The 16,194-nt window shown below is 38.0% G+C and overlaps 1 protein-coding gene across 9 annotated transcripts in view; it reads right to left on the minus strand.

Annotated features, from left to right (window-relative positions):
* Window positions 1-16,194, minus strand: part of ADGRB3 (adhesion G protein-coupled receptor B3) — a 466,027-nt gene that overhangs the window by 94,343 nt on the left and 355,490 nt on the right. For all 9 annotated transcript variants that reach the window (XM_074581466.1, XM_074581468.1, XM_074581465.1 and 6 more), the window contains 3 exons: window positions 7,437-7,563; window positions 5,644-5,747; window positions 2,063-2,165 (listed from right to left, as the gene is read on the minus strand). In XM_074581466.1, the coding sequence (XP_074437567.1) occupies window positions 2,063-2,165; window positions 5,644-5,747; window positions 7,437-7,563 (334 nt within the window). The remainder of the gene's footprint in view (window positions 1-2,062; window positions 2,166-5,643; window positions 5,748-7,436; window positions 7,564-16,194) is intronic.

The following is a 16,194-nucleotide window of genomic DNA, read 5'->3' on the forward strand; positions in this document are numbered from 1 at the left end:
GTCAGTATTGTAATCTAGATCTATGGACTAAAAATCAAACACTGGCTTCTTCTGCTCATATATGATTTTTGAAAACAAAAAATTCAGAACTTGAATTCAAACACGTCTGATGCCAAAACACATCCCTGCTTGCAAACATACTGAAAACATACCCAAATCTGACTCCTTTAATTTCAATAAGCTTTTGTTAAACACTCTCTTGAGCAACCTCTTGGAGCTACAATATATTCGCTTATCAGTGGACACAGTGATAAAAAGACTTTTGGTCTGTAACAAGGAATATCTTCCTCAGATAAAAAATGCATTCTGCCTTTGATCCATTAGAGGTACTCCGTGGCTAGAAGCTCCCAGGTGGTAGATGTATCAAAAGCAAGATATGGACTCAAAAAGAAGACAAGTGTAGTAAAAAGTGGTACTTTAGAGTAATTTTTCAGGCCATATATTCAAAATGTAAACTTTGTGATGCGTTGCATTTTCTGTCAATTATTTCCTCTGAACATCCCCATTTTTAGGATGTCCTGTTCTCAGAAATAAGTCAATATCTACACTTTCAGGAGTTCAGGAAGCAGAAGCGAGGGAGCTCAAGAAGATTAAGATTCAAAGAAAGGAACTGGATTAAGGTGTTTTAGTTCAGAGTTCCCCGAGTCAAGCATCAGAGAAAGGCTACCAGCATACCTAGGGAGCATGTTATCAAACACGGTCGTTCTGATGCCCTCAAACCCCGATTCCACAGTGGCAATATACACAGGAACTTTCAGCTACTGAACCATATTTCTTCTTGAAATACATAATAAAATAGTATATATGAGTACGCATGTTAGTGTTGAAATTCTAGAGAGATTTGATCATTCTTCTGCACTCTGGTACTCTGAAGTTGTTCTTACATTTCTGACTTTTTTCCCCCTGAATAAAATCTGAGAGAGTTGCATGGGTTTCTTCTGCAAATCCATATTTTTTTTGTTTGTACCTCTACATACTTTCAAAACTTTAAAGCATATTAATATATCTTAATTTTAATAGTTTTGTTAAATTACATGTTGGAAATGACTATGTTTGGGGTATGTTTTACAAAGTACAGCTATATAACTCGCATTGAATTTATGAGACTTCTGGCAGCTAAATTTCTAAGCACTCATTTGAAAAGAATAAATGATTAATTATATGTGTACTGTGGAAACGCCAGTTATCCTATAGCAGATGATGAACATATTTCATTAGATATTGCAAAAATTAAGATGAGCAGTGCACTAAGTAGTTTAACACAATGGGATAAACAATTACTTTACAGATACTTGCTCACTGCAAAACTTAAGAGCATTCTCTCACATAACTGCCGTATTCACCAGTTACATCCTATTTTCTGTTCCAAGCTATCATACAGCTATAATTGATTTTAAGGAACCATTTCTTGTCAGTTATGAAAGTTGCATCACTAGGCACCGGGTGATGCCACAAAACACTGACACAGCCCTGCTCTACAGGAAAGGGACGAATGACGACTATGTTCAGAAAGAGTTTGACAACAGATTAGTAATAAATCAGCAATATACCACTAAGTAAGGTGTGCAGGGTTATTACTTATAGCTACATCAGTCAGAGATTTAACAGTTCTATAGCTTGTTATGATGTCTGTTTCTGCACATTTTCAAGAGTAGTACTCTAACTTCTAAGCAATTTCTACTTGCCTTTCGAGTACCAGTGTGTTAATAAAAAGACAAAAACACTGTAGCACAATCCTATTACAACTATTCTAATGAACCAGAAATTGTGCTTTTGATGTTGAGTCTTTGAACTTTTTTGCTTTGAAATTTAGTTATAAAACATACAAGTCTACCACAGAGAACACAGTTTATCCAGAGGGAACAATACCAAACGGGAATTTTGGAGGGGAAAAAAAGACGACGAAAGATGGTAAATATTTTCCCTTGTCTGTTAATATTTTACCAAAACTGTTAAGTCCTATGAGTATAGGACTAAATGGATAAAACTATTTTAAGCTAAACACAAATAAACCAAAACCATCAATATTTAAGTGCAAATTTAATACAATCCATCATCATACCTTGTTATGCGTCTGAGTTTGTCCAACCAGGATAAGGATATTTGATGAGATAATAGACAGGCAGAAATTGATTAGAATTATTGACCTCTCAGATCTGATGTACCTGTTCAAATAAACAAAGAGAGGGTACAACTTTTCTAAAAGGAAAACAACTAGTAAGTCATACAAAGCTTTGATGCAATTCTTCCATTAAATGTTGGGGATACTGTGAAAGGTAAGCGCTCTCTTTCAAGTGCTCAAACAGAGCATCAGGGAGCTATCACATTACAAACATAGGACTATGATATTTTGGTAGATATTCTGCAAGTCCCTCATAGTATCTTGGTATATTTAAAAAATAATCTATCAATGCTGCCTTTAAAAACTGCTGGCAACACTGTTCTAACACCATACTGATAATAACGGGCTTGCATGCATTCATGTCAGGAACTTCTTACGCTCTCTGCTCATCCTTGGGAATACCCACAGCTGGCACAGACCCCTCACAATAACTAACTTCAGCAAAAATATGGCAATTTACATAAACAGAAAATTGATCCACCATGCATAAATAAGATGCAGGTTGGTTGATGATACTACAGCAGTACATTTTGAAACATGTTATTGGGATAATGATAACATTAACCTTGAAGTTCCTCCACATTTACAAAATAATTTGTATGAAGAAACAACAACATTGTAATATCTTCATCTTCATAAGACCTAATGCCAAAAAATAGCTAAGTTTGTACAGAAAGATTAAATTATAGCAGTGAGCATCACACAGTCCCTCTTGCAAACTTATCATATTCATTTTGCAAGTACATTTAGGATGAAAAAGTCAAATACTCTTATCACCTATTTCCTTACAAGATGCAAATGTTGTCATTTTTCTATATGTGCTTTTTTGTGCTTTTTGTAGCCTTTTATGTGCTACAGGACAGAAAGGGAATTATTATGGTTTCAAGTACCTTACTGACCTGATTTTCAGAGGTGCTAACAAAGTAAATGTTGACTGATAAAGTAAATGAAAGTTAAGGGTGCTCAGTTCCTCTGAAGACCATGCCTTATGTTTATATAGTCTATGACCTATACTATATGCTTCTCACTGGATCTTAGTTAATATTGCTGGCTCCTCCTGAGCTGTACACCCACGGCTGACACTCTGAGGAGGTCATAACAGAGGGTGCTGAACCCACGAGAAATGCTGAGCTTTGGACGTTAAATGACTTGTAATCCTTTTTGCTCAGCTATCAATTAAGCATTACCTTTTTTAGTTAAGAAGACAGAAGAACAACCCTGATACCACAATCTACATTTTTCCTTAAAATGTGGCAATGCTGTTAAGGCTAGTTCTATGTGTTTGCAAACAAAAAAGTTCAGACAGAAAGTCTAGTGCCTTTGTCTAGACAGTTAGTACGCTGCTACTTTCTAACTTGTTAACTACTGATTCACCTGGACCAGATCCCAACGCTGAGTATCTATGGGCTATAAAGGATCTTAGTGGTTGAGTAAATACAGTGCAAGCAGCAGCCCATAGCATTGACTTAAGCTAAGAAGGCTTTAGTTTTTCTGCCAGCGCACTATTGATGAAGGGGAGGGGAGGGGAGGGGAGGGCAGGGCAGGGCAGGGCAGGGCAGGGCAGGGAAGGGCAGGGAAGGGCAGGGAAGGGCAGGGAAGGGAAGGGAAGGGAAGGGAAGGGAAGGGAAGGGAAGGGAAGGGAAGGGAAGGGAAGGGAAGGGAAGGGAAGGGAAGGGAAGGGAAGGGAAGGGAAGGGAAGGGAAGGGAAGGGAAGGGAAGGGAAGGGAAGAAGGCTGAATATTTGACTGACATTGAATTTATTTTTCAGTTGGAATTTTCAGTTGAGGGGGATCAAATCAGTCAACCATAAAAGAATGCTCACATAGGCCTTCTTTGGACCAGAATACCTCTACCTTACATCACCGCTAAAGAGGCCCTGCCATTCAAAGGGAAGATGGGTGCTCCAAAATATAAAACCAGACATAAGGTCAAAACATCAAATTTCTCCCTACTCCTAGATTTATAAAAATAAGCACATATACATATAAGTTTCAGTGTCTACTTTCCCCCTATAGTTGGTTACTATGTGCTCTTGAGAAACATGTTGAAGGCAAATTTTAATGATTCAAATGACAGGCCACTCACTTGTCATGATACTTTCAAAATATTTCACTGATAGAACACAGAGATCTATATCAGTTTTTTCTTCAGCTGGATGCAGAACCCACATTAGGTACGTAACACATCACATACATTTTTTTTCTCAGCTTGGAAGTTACCATAATCATAGCATCATAGAATCATAGGATCATAGAATCATAGCCATGGGTAGGGACACTTTCCACTAGACCAGGTTACTCAAAGTCCCTTTCAACCTGTCCTTGAACACTCCCAGGGATGGGGCATCCACAACTACTCTGGGCAACCTTTTCCACTGTCTCACCACCCTTATCGTAAAAAAAAAATTCCCTACATTTAATCTAAATAATGGAGAAGACCAGCTCCACTGAGCATGACAGTATTTCCATCCAAGTGCTAAATATATCAGGGAGTGCAAAAATAACACTACAATTCTTCAGATGGGAATTATATCCTGAAATACTCTCATTCTTAGTTTTGACAGACAAGAACTGATAATTCTTACACTCTTTTTATTACAACTTATGTAACTAGATAGTCTATATTTATTATACGTATGTATAATCCTGTGAGTCTCTGTGACTGCATAAGACGGTGAAAGAGAAAAGGATGTAGAATTATCAAGCTGCTTCTAAAAGTAAAATTCTATTGGTTGATTTTACATTACTCTAAAAGTTGTTATTTTCTCCTTGTGTTTCTTCTTACTTGCTCAAGAACCTATCTTTTATTATGGAAAAAAGTTAAGTAAGAACCCACGTTGACCTAAAAAAAAAATATTATTACTTCACATGACTTTTCCTCTTACTGTCTTCTACACTAACACATCATGCTATTTCTTATCACTTCTCAAAATAATGTTGTCCATAAATATCTATCTTTTGAGTCAATCTAATATTTTAATATAGTAAACTCAGGATGGAAAGAAAGTCTGTTACTGGAATGTACCACCACACTATTTGAGAATACACCAGTTTGTGGTCTTCATTGGAAGGGGATAAACTCAAAATCAGTTGACTGAACCTCCCTAAATCTGCAATATCTGATGTAGCACATGATATGTCATTTTTATCACATAGAAGTTTTGCTTTCAAACATAAATGGAGGAAAAGCATTCCAAGGTATAGGCCAGAAGCCTCAGATGAAACATACCACATAGAATAATCCTGTAAAATATTTATTAGCACTATGAATACCCTACTGAAAGAGCAATACCATTCACACTCAAGAGGGGAAAGAGAAGAGTGGCCTACACCGTCACCAGTAGGCCAAGACAGTAAAATTAATCAATAACATCAACAAATTCAGGAGTCAAAACATGCACTACATTTTGCTTTTTTTTTCCTTTCCAAATAATAAAAGTTGCATCTAATGTTCTCTTTAAATTTTAATTCAACTAAATATAACTGTGCATTCACATTTAGCTTTGTCAATCCATTACATACCTCCATAGTGCTGCATAGACAACTGCTAGGGTGATCAAGGCCAAGCATGAAAGACCACTGCCTACTATTAAGGTCACTGAGGGTGTACCAGATGATTCCATGATCTGTAGGTTACAACAGATAACCATGAAGGAAATCATCCTCCAGCAATTAAAAAAACACGTCAAAAGACAAAAAAAGTAATAAAAGCAAAACAATAAAAGCAGTCACGCTGTCACAGATAGCTACAGTAATATTACTTATGAAGCAGAAATCAACTTATTTCTAAAACTGATCCATACATAACTCTGAGATCTGTTCAATTATTGTCATATTCCGCAGAGGCCTTTGAGCTTTAAAATGTCTTATAATACCTGCTTGATATTTTGAAAAATAAAGAAAGTAGTAATATTACAATGTAATAGGAAACTATGATGTTAGCACAAGTTTCAACTACATCCCAGTTAAAATTAATATGAATATATACCTGTCTTAAGAAACAGCTATATTTAGAATTGTGTATTAAACAAACAGCTTGGTTTCACTGTAATATATTAAAGATGATCCAGTAATTTGTCCCAGAATTCGGTTCATGCTTGTTGCAGAATTACTAAACTTTCTGAGTTTTAATAACTTTGACTTCAATCCACTATTCTCACACACTTAATTTTCTTGGGCCTCTGTCTAGAAGGAATGGCAAGATATCTATGGCAACAATATCATAAGCCTTCTTTAAAGAAGCTGGAAATTTATAAATATTTCATTTGTACTCTGTGTGTTAACAAAAAAGGAAAATAAATAAATGACCTTGAAAACAAACTAGCTTTCCCTGATGTAAAAGAAACTATTATAGTCACACATCAGGTAAGGTTTTTCTTCCATGTGTATATGTGCTCATGTTCTGCAATAGACATAGTATTTTGCTTACACAAATGCAAAAAATTTAGAACTAAAAGTTTGCCTGGTTTACCAAAACGCTTTTTAAAGCCTCACGGATGTATTGTAAATTACATTTTATCAAGATATCTTTTGACACCCAAATAGGAGATAAGACTGGTGTACTTTTAGGCCAGATCTCAGGCAGAAAGTAACATTCTATTTCAACCACTTTGTTCCAAACTGATCTACTTTGCTATTAAAAAGAGTCTGATCATACGCTTCCAAAACCAGGAAAATGAAATTATGTCCTAGCAGGATAACTTCACGAATATTTGCTTTTTAGCTATGTTCACGTTCAAAAATACTGGGAGTGTCTGCTTATACACTTAATGTCCCCTCTTTCTCATGGAAACTTGATTATTTTTCTTACACCATATCAACAGACTACATAAAAAATCTGGGCTGAAAATGTCCAATGCAGATCTGCAATCTGTTTAACTACAGTATCTAGGGTTTTCCTACCAAGAGCAATAATAAAGCCCTGTACATTCCCTTGGAAAGGCTTGCAACCTTTAAAAAGCTTGTTAAGTTGCTAATTGTTCGATACAAAAGTTTTCAACACATTTGCATCACAATTAGAAGGCTTTCTCCAAAAAATCCGGAGTTCGAGAACATGCAAATCTCACCAGGAATTAGTTGTATCACAAAATCTGGAATATCATTTCTCTGAGACACTGTAGACACCAGGAGACTAACATTTGCCTACCTGCGGTATTAAACAATTCCTAAACGCAACGTCTGAAATATACCTGAGAGGAAAGCTCGACCAGCTCCCCCCCCCCCCCGCGTCTCTCGGCACCCCCCCCCTCGCTATTGCCGTTTGCATTAAAACTGGATATTTCCCCCCCCTCCCCCCCCCCCGCTTTGTTACTTACTATTTCTCTAGGTTGCTGAGCCAAAATGGCGAAGGTAGAGAGACGATCACATAAGCATTTCGTATGGGATGCATCGGTAAGCACAGTTTTACATCCCTGGGTGGACCAGGTTCCCAAAGAGTCGTTCCTGCAAAGGAGAGAGAGAAGGAAAGGAAGGGGGAAGGGGAGGGGGAGGGGGGGGAGGGAAGGAAGGAAATCGGGATAATTAACGCCTGACGGCCAATTCCGTGAGGAGACAATGCAGTTTAATCGCGAGGAGGGTGCAGTGTAGTTCCCGGACAGCAGAGAGGTACTTGTTGTGGGGCAGGACCGGCCCCGGCGGCGCCCCCGCGGCCGGGCGGGGGAGCGGGGCGCGGGGCGCGGGGAGGCGCGGAGAAGCGCGGAGCTGTCCGGCGGCGGCGGTGCTGACAGCCCGGCGCGCTGCGCTGCGCTGCGCGGAACCCCGCCAGCCGCGGCAGCAGCCGCCCCCTGCGCTGCCAGCCACCTCCGAGCCTCACCAGAGCACTGCGAAAAACTCATCGGGGGAAGAGGGGGAGGCTCTCTCTCTCTCTTTTTTTTTTTTTTCTTTCCCTTTTCCTACCGGCTCTGTTTCTGGCCCTTTTGTAAAAAAAATGTGGATGTGGTGGTCGGTAGTTGTAGTGTCTTTTTTTTTCTTTTTTCTTTTTTTTTTTCTTTTTTTCTTATATTTTTTTCCTCTCTCTCGTGTGCGTGGCTAGTTTAAAGGCAGATGGTTCTCAAACGTCTATCTGGGTTATGCCAGTTAGACCGGGAGATGCCAGATCTTCTGTTCTGACGGCTATTTTTGCTGAGGATTTTCGGGTTTTTTTGGTTGTTGTTTTTAGTGCTCAGCCTTAGAAATTTCACCCTGGAAACGGCAGCATCAGATGCCTCCAACTCTTGCCTCAGCTCCGGCAGAGGGGTGGATTTCAGTACAGCAGCACACAACATCACCAAAGAGACACACGAGTTCGCCCTCCAGACATCACTCAGTCAACTCGCCTTTCCCTAGCTCCCTCCCCCTTCCCGATTTCTTCTTCTTGGGGTGGCAGCACCACGCTAACCCCAAGCCAAAGCGATCATTTGCTGGCACCTTTTGCCAACCGCCCCTAAACAAAACAAGATGATTAACACAGCCCTCGAATTCAATTAGACATTCAATATGCTAATGCAAGGTCTGAAACCCACCCCAGCAGAACAATAAAAATGGTATCAACCCACGTTTTCTTTGTGCGGGCAAGGAGAGGGAGAGACAGAGACAAAAAATCATCTCTCCCTTTTCCTGAACTGCAGTGGAGGGAGGAAATAATTTCTACAGGAAAAAGGGGTTGGTTTCAACTAAATCAAACCTGTTATCTTTATATGTGTTATGTTTAAAGAACAATTGGGTTTCTTTCTTCTTTTTTCCCCTCCTTTCATGCCCAGGGAGCAACTGCAGCAACTCTGCTGCCAGCAGCAGTGTGAGTGCTGTCAATTCCTGTCCATTTCACCTCAGGTCACCAAATGACTTTAAAAAAAAAGAAAAAAGAAGGAGGAAGAAACAAGGTGGGGGAATAATAATTTCCAGTCCCTGTGATCACCCTTGTTTCACCTCTTCTGCCTTGACAACCCACCTTTGTGAGTGATTCTATATGCCAGAACCCTCGTGCAAAGGCAATTTTTTACCCCAAGCCTGCTCTCAGAGTGGGGTCACCCAGCCCACCTCAGCATTTTGCACCACTAGTTTTTGAACACACACCAGATGCAACCCTTACACACTATTGTCTTCAGAACAGTATCCTGCAATAAACAAAACAAACAGCAACTGAGGGAAACAATTGAGGGAAAATCACCAATTCTTCAAGCCACTAAAGCTGTCTATTAGCTTTCCTTCACAAATTGTGTCTTTCAGAGAGCCACAGGCTAAATCAACATCCATTTTGAAAAAAATATAGTAACATATTCTAAATTCTGAAGCGTTATCTTCTGGATAACTTAACTGATTTATTTTATTAGCTTTCCTGTCTCTTATCTTATTGTGACACACAGTTAAGGCCAAATGAAATGCATTTATCTGCGTTGATTAAATATTAAAGAATAATAGCTTAAGAGAAACTGACATGTTTTAAAACAAAAGGATAGTATTATTCATCCTGAGAATAAGATTTAATACATTGAATTTGCCCTATGCTGAAAAGCACTGGATGCACAATACATACAGTTAGCACTAAATCCTTACAGATGGTGTCCAATGCACGGAGTTAGACAAGTTCTAATTATAGAAGGTAGACAACCACAGAGACCAGTTTAATTTAAAACAAAACATCTGTTACAATTATAATTATATTTAAATTAGTATGAATCATGGGCCGTCCACCAGGTTTAGAGGGGCTCATGCTGTTCTCCAAGTCACTCGTGCAAATACAAAATTCCAGTCGTACATTAGCTGAGCAGTTCACTGTTCTACTATATCACCAGGTATTACAAATACACTACCTATTTTGCAAAACTTCTTGAATACTACTGAAAATTTTAATGGAATTTCCAAAAGCATTCTGAAATGAAGAAAGTGCTCTAATTGAATTCAACAATAAGACATCCATCGACACGGCAGGAGTGGCGTCAGTCTAATATGGACAATTTTACATTTCATTGTTCATTTTTTCAGTGATACACTTCAATTTCTTGCCTACCAGCATTATATTTGAATATGTAACAGATGAAAATTCAGTGATTAAATATGGTCTATCTCTCTCTTCTAACCAATGCAGTTTTTTTTTTTTAAAAAAGTGCCTCATTAATAAGTATATTTGTAGCCTCTTGAAATGATGTCTGACAGAAGCTGTGCAGAATTTAATACTAAGTCCATGAAGGAGACGGAATAATGAGCAGAATCCAAAATAAAAGTGTAATTGCAATTTGTTGCAAGATGTTCATGCCTGCAGAACGGTAAATGTATGATTACTAACTCACTGCAGAGATGCTTTTGACTTGCCAACATAAAATCAGTATTTGGTTTTAGACATAAAGTAAATATGGAATGGAAATATGGAGTTAAAACAGATGTATTTTATTTAGTACATCTCAGTGCTACACTTTTTTTGGTGAAGTCCTCCATCTATGATCTGTCCCTCTTATAATGCAACTCTTCTGGGCCAATCAGAATTTATCCCATATTTGGAAGTTTCATTCCTTTTTGGTCTGATTTTCCTTAACTATGTGTCTAATGTTTAGGGTTATCATATGAATATGCAAGAGGGCACCTATTATTCCTGTGGATCTTTCTTATTATGCAGAAAGCTATAAAGGAGTGACAGGTACTATTAACACATGTTCTATTTATATCAAGGAAAATTATCAAACTGAAAATACCTAGCAAATATAGCTGTAGGTTCATGCCCATTATCGGCAATTTTGTACTGTTCCACTGAGCTATAGATGATTTAATCAACCTGGCAGAATTCCCATGGTATAAGCAAAGGAATTCCCAAGAAGCATAGATTCACCATTGCAGATCCTGTGTCATCCTGCAGCTGAGACGGGGGAAAAAGCAGGGGAAACAGGGAAGTAGGGGAAAAAGTCTAAGTAGGATGCAATTTGGGCCCATGGATCTATGGCTAATATGCCATAAGCACCCAAAAACCCCTCAGCTCCAACATTTGCCTGTGAGTGTGTCCTTCTCAGAGTAGTCTTACAGTTAGAAGAATGCTGGAGTGTCTTTTCAAAACCCTTTCAGAGTTTAATGTAAACTTCTTAGTTCTAATCAAGAATTGGGAGCATACTGTGCAATGAAATGAAAACGGTCAAATGATATGCAGAAAAGTATTTTAATTGTGTATGATATAGCAGAAATAATGTGATTTTTACTCTTTAATAATGTATTATGCAATATTGCATGATATATAAGTGATGCTCACTACTGAAAACAATGTCTCAGATATTGCAATGGAAATGCAGTTTATAGGATAGGAGCATTTTTGTAGAATAAAAGCTTCATTCACAGACACAACCGCCAATCTGACACAGACTGATGAAAAAGCCACATTTGGTACGCTAGCAACTATGTTGCCCTTAGTTTGCGGTATTTTCCCTGGTCTCATGACACGGTTTACCACTTACTGTTGACATATTTTATTAAATTTAATAATATACATGTCTTACTAATTGCATTGTTTTGTCTACTTTAACGTGTTGATGAATAAAAATCAGCTACGACATTGCTGTCAAAACCACTCACTTACTTAGCAAAGGACTTCACCTCATAATGTACACTGTCTACCTTATTACTTTGAAGAATTTTTTTCGAAAGAAAGGGGTCTTTTTTGGAGGGAGATGCTGTGACACACAGATAAAGGAAGTTAGCAATACTGTTAACTATTTTCTTCATAACAGCAACTAGTGATCCAAGTAATTGGCTGGGTTTTGATCATCACGAACGAAGAGTTAACATCCAGGCTATGCATAAATGACAGTAGCTTACTTTAGTAATTTCTTTGATGATTGATATCTGTGGCTAAACTAGGATAAGAAACCTTTTTGATCACTAAGTTACATTACTTAAATAACAGTAAGCTACACAGAAGTTTAAAAATTATAATATTTCTCCTGAGATAATTTTCATTCTCCACACTTCTTGGGTGTGTACATTATTTTACACTTTTTTTCTGTTCAACTAGGTGCTGTTTTTCCTTTAGGACAGACTTTGGTATTCCAACTCTATTTTCATAAAACAATGACATATAATGATGAGAAGCACAGGGAAAAGGCAGACATAAGAATATTTTAGCCTAGCAAAAGACAGGAAATAAGCTCACGGCCCTTATGAGTAGCAGATTATGTACATCATTGTGCCTGTTCACATGTGCTGGCTGGCACATTAGTAAAGATAAAGTCCTTCCAACACCTGCTCACTTCTTTACACCTGGACCTAAAATCCCAGGGAAGCCATAGGGAAGGCTCAACTGCAGGAATCTCCTTTCAGTTATGTGTGCCCATATGTCTGAGACATGACCCAACTCTTAGTATGCATAATTTCTACTGTGATAAATCTTATCCCTACTAGTAGTATACAGCAACATCTGGTTTATCTCCAATTTTAACCTAAGTAAAAAAGAAAAAAAAAGAAACCCCACAAAGAAAAGGTGGCTGCAAACACACTTTGCTTAATAATGTCACATATGAAACTATAGTTACCAAAGTATTGTTTACCCTGAAATTGCTAATATGATTAACATTATGCCATTATGACTTGGGGCTTTTTTTCCCCTCACACAATTTAGAAAAGCTAACACATGAAATCATGGAAATGAAAAGAAATAGAATGGATAAAAATAACTGCCTTATGACTACATGTCTAAAATACCGCAAATGTCCCAAAAAGTATGTCTGAATTTGTGTGGTATCAGAAGAAAAAGCTAGATGATGAATATCTTGCAATAGGATCTCCAACCAGAATACTATGGGGAGTTAATTTTCCTAAAGAATAAGGCCACTTTTCCAATTCAGACATTGAATTGTTTATTTTTCCTCAATGGCACATTTGTGAATTTAATTTTTTGCCAAAGAAAGTAGAAAACCTTGAAAAATTAATTTTCTTGCTGATCTTTATATCAAAAATAAATCCTATTTGAATAATTTTTTCGTAAAACAAATGTGCATCTGGGCTGGAAACCAAGTTTTATTCCAATGTGATTTAAACCAGATGAGATATTAAACCTTAAAAAGTAGGTTTTATAACAGAGCTGTTGCAGCTATAAGCATACATTGTTACATTAACTTTCTAATAATCTACAACTCATAGAAAGGTCCAAGAGAAGATCGAAAATTTCCTTGGTTATCAGTTTGACTACTATATAGAAAGGAAAAGAAATTCTGAAGGAGTGATATGACAAAAAAAGGATGAGACAAATACTAGGAGTTTCCTGCCTGCTACTGCATAGCTCTTGATTGCTGGTGCTCTGTACTACTGCTACGACGCAGATTTATCATTACTGGAATTACAGAATCCATTCATGTTTTTTAATATCATCAGCCAAACTACCGTCATTCAGCTCTATTTCTATATTGTAAGGAGACTAATGGATGGACATTTGAGCAAAAGCATTCTCCCCCCTTTCCTGAGATTATAGAGAAAATCTCCTAAGAGGATGAGTATTGGTGCATAAATAATAAAAAAAAAATAAAAAAAACTGAGGGAAAACAATCACTTTCCATAGCTTCATCTCTATCTGATCCTGTAGATGCTCTCAGAGAAAGTAGCATAGGAGTAAGTACGGGGTGTTCCTGCTACGTACACACTGCAAAGAATGTAGGTATACGCTAAGGATTTATTAGAACTATGATTTCTTTCCCCATTGACCTCCGTAATGAATGGAGCAGACAAGAGGCCACACTTCCCTTCCAGGATATCTCGTCCCAAGATGATGATTTCCTAGAAATTACAGGAAGCAACAGATGGATGTTTCTTATTTTCATAAAACCAGTAACAATTGAAACAAACTGGTCAACACTACTACAAATTCTACAGTGAATTGCTGTCACCCTTCCTTCCTGATGAGGTCTCATTTATTTAGTATCACTCCAAACGCTAATTTTGTCTTGCATTTCAGTACAGTTTTGCTAAGTTTGTTCACTGCGAAAGGGAGATATACCTGATAATGCTGAATGACCAAAACAACCAGGATCATGTTACGTTTTACAAGCATGCATTACTTAACTGTGCGTATATTTATGCTCTTCATTTAAGTTGCTGTATGACATATTTAGTTTCTTGTGGCAAAGTCATATCGAGACTTGCTATGTTAAAATGCATATTCTCAAAATTTGCAGTAGTGAGTTTAGTAGCATTTTGGATATGTCTAAACTTGCTCAATTTCAACTAAGTTAATGTTATAGAATAACTATCAGATATTTAGTCAGAAAAAACAGTTCAACAAATACGTTATTAGCTTTCACTCCTCAAAAAATCAGTAAAATCTTTTATATTGGTTTGTTCAGACTACAAACATTTATGTAGATTTATGGTGATCAAAGGGAAATTTGTCATGTAGTGTTTTCCCAATGATCAACTTGTGAAATCTTTCACACCGTACTATTATTCACAGGGCTTCCTAGCAAAAAACGATCCTTGTAAATTGTATTTTGCCAGGGGGTGGAAAAGATTTGGGGCTCAGAAGATTGTCCTGGAAATTAAGAATGTCAAAGCTTGTATCAGGGTTGTAGCTATCATTAAAGTTTCTTCCAAATGACAAGATTAGCAATAAAGCATAGCATCACTAGTTCAAGTTTCAGGGCCACCTACGACCAGCAGGGAGAGGAACAAGTGTGAAAGGGAATTGATGAGAGGAAGAACAGAGGCTGGTCTTCCATCACTGTTACTGTTACAACATCCTGTGCTATTCTAGACTGAATCGCCAGATAAAACTAAAAACAGTACACGTCCAGCCTCCTCACTTTGTATTAGGCTCCAGAGATGCCAACCGTAACATGGGAAGAAAGGTAAGTCACAAAATAAGAGTGGCAGAAGCAAACATGTTAAGTGGTCAGGCACTGAAATGATGGTCATTGCTCTGGTGATGCAAAAGAGAGCTGAGCTCTCTTTTGGAGCTAGATGCGTACATGCTACCTCTCAAAGTCAGAAGTTAGGTTTCACATCAAAGATGTCCAGTGGAGAGTCCCCCTTTCATCTAATGACTCAGTGGTTGTGAGACAGACAGAAGAGGTGAGTTCAATTTCTTTCTCTGCGTGAGGGGTTTTGGAAAGATATTTTGCAGCAGATGACCTCACCCCAGATTACAGTCCATTCTGATGTGAGAGTACCCTCACTCCTTCTTGTTGAAGCAGGTGCTCGGTGAACAGAACTATGCATTGGGCCAGAAGGTGAAGCTAAGCACTGACCTTGTAACCGAACTGCAGGAAGACAGGGATTGCCACCTGCATTCTAGTTCCCGGTCCACTCAGTATTAATTATTCAGCAGGTTGAGCATCCAAACACCAGTGTTACAAGTTCTCTGAAGAACCTCAGACTTCACACATGTTCCTTTGTATCTCAGCTGCATGACTAAGAACCCTCCTGGTTATCAGCTTCTCCTCCCCTGGATCGTGTGATACCACTTGCTGCTCCTACACAATCCTACGGTACATTCTGCAGCTGTTGCCTCTTGGGTTCTCTGAAGAAAAGGCTGTGGAGCTACGGCAACTGGAGACAACCAGAGCTAAGTTGTCTCAGTGTCCAGTTTTAAAGAAAGAAGTAAATACTTTTTTCTGTCCACTTACACTTTGAAAACAAACTTAAACCAGGCTGAGATCAAGCAAACAAACAAAAAATAGGACACAGTTACAAATGTTTATAAGACACAAAGAAAGAAATAAAATACAACTGATGTTTGCTCTACTGACACGGGGATTATGTCAGTAGTATGTCTCCCCTTTTACCCAGCTGTTATTCTGCAAGATTTCCTAAACATTCAGTTTATAAAGAATTCTATTTTCTGTATACTTTAGGCCTCAGGTTATGTCCTTTTCCTTGTTTAAGACACTTGCTTTTTATAACCAATCCTCTTTTGTATGTCCTCCACAGGAGTCTAAACAGATCTAATCTATTTTTCCTCAAATAGATTGATTTCTTTCTTGTTTGGGAGATAGTCTGGCCATCCCTCTTAATTAAAATAAGTTGTTTTTTTTTTTTCTTCCTTAGAGATGTCTCTTTGTTAGATCAGATGTTATCTTGTGTACCTGACTGGCCAATTAACAAGTGCTTCAATAAGAGTAATGCTTATCTCCC

The sequence above is a fragment of the Larus michahellis genome, chromosome 3 (assembly GCF_964199755.1).
Source record: "Larus michahellis chromosome 3, bLarMic1.1, whole genome shotgun sequence".
Lineage (NCBI taxonomy): Eukaryota > Metazoa > Chordata > Aves > Charadriiformes > Laridae > Larus > Larus michahellis.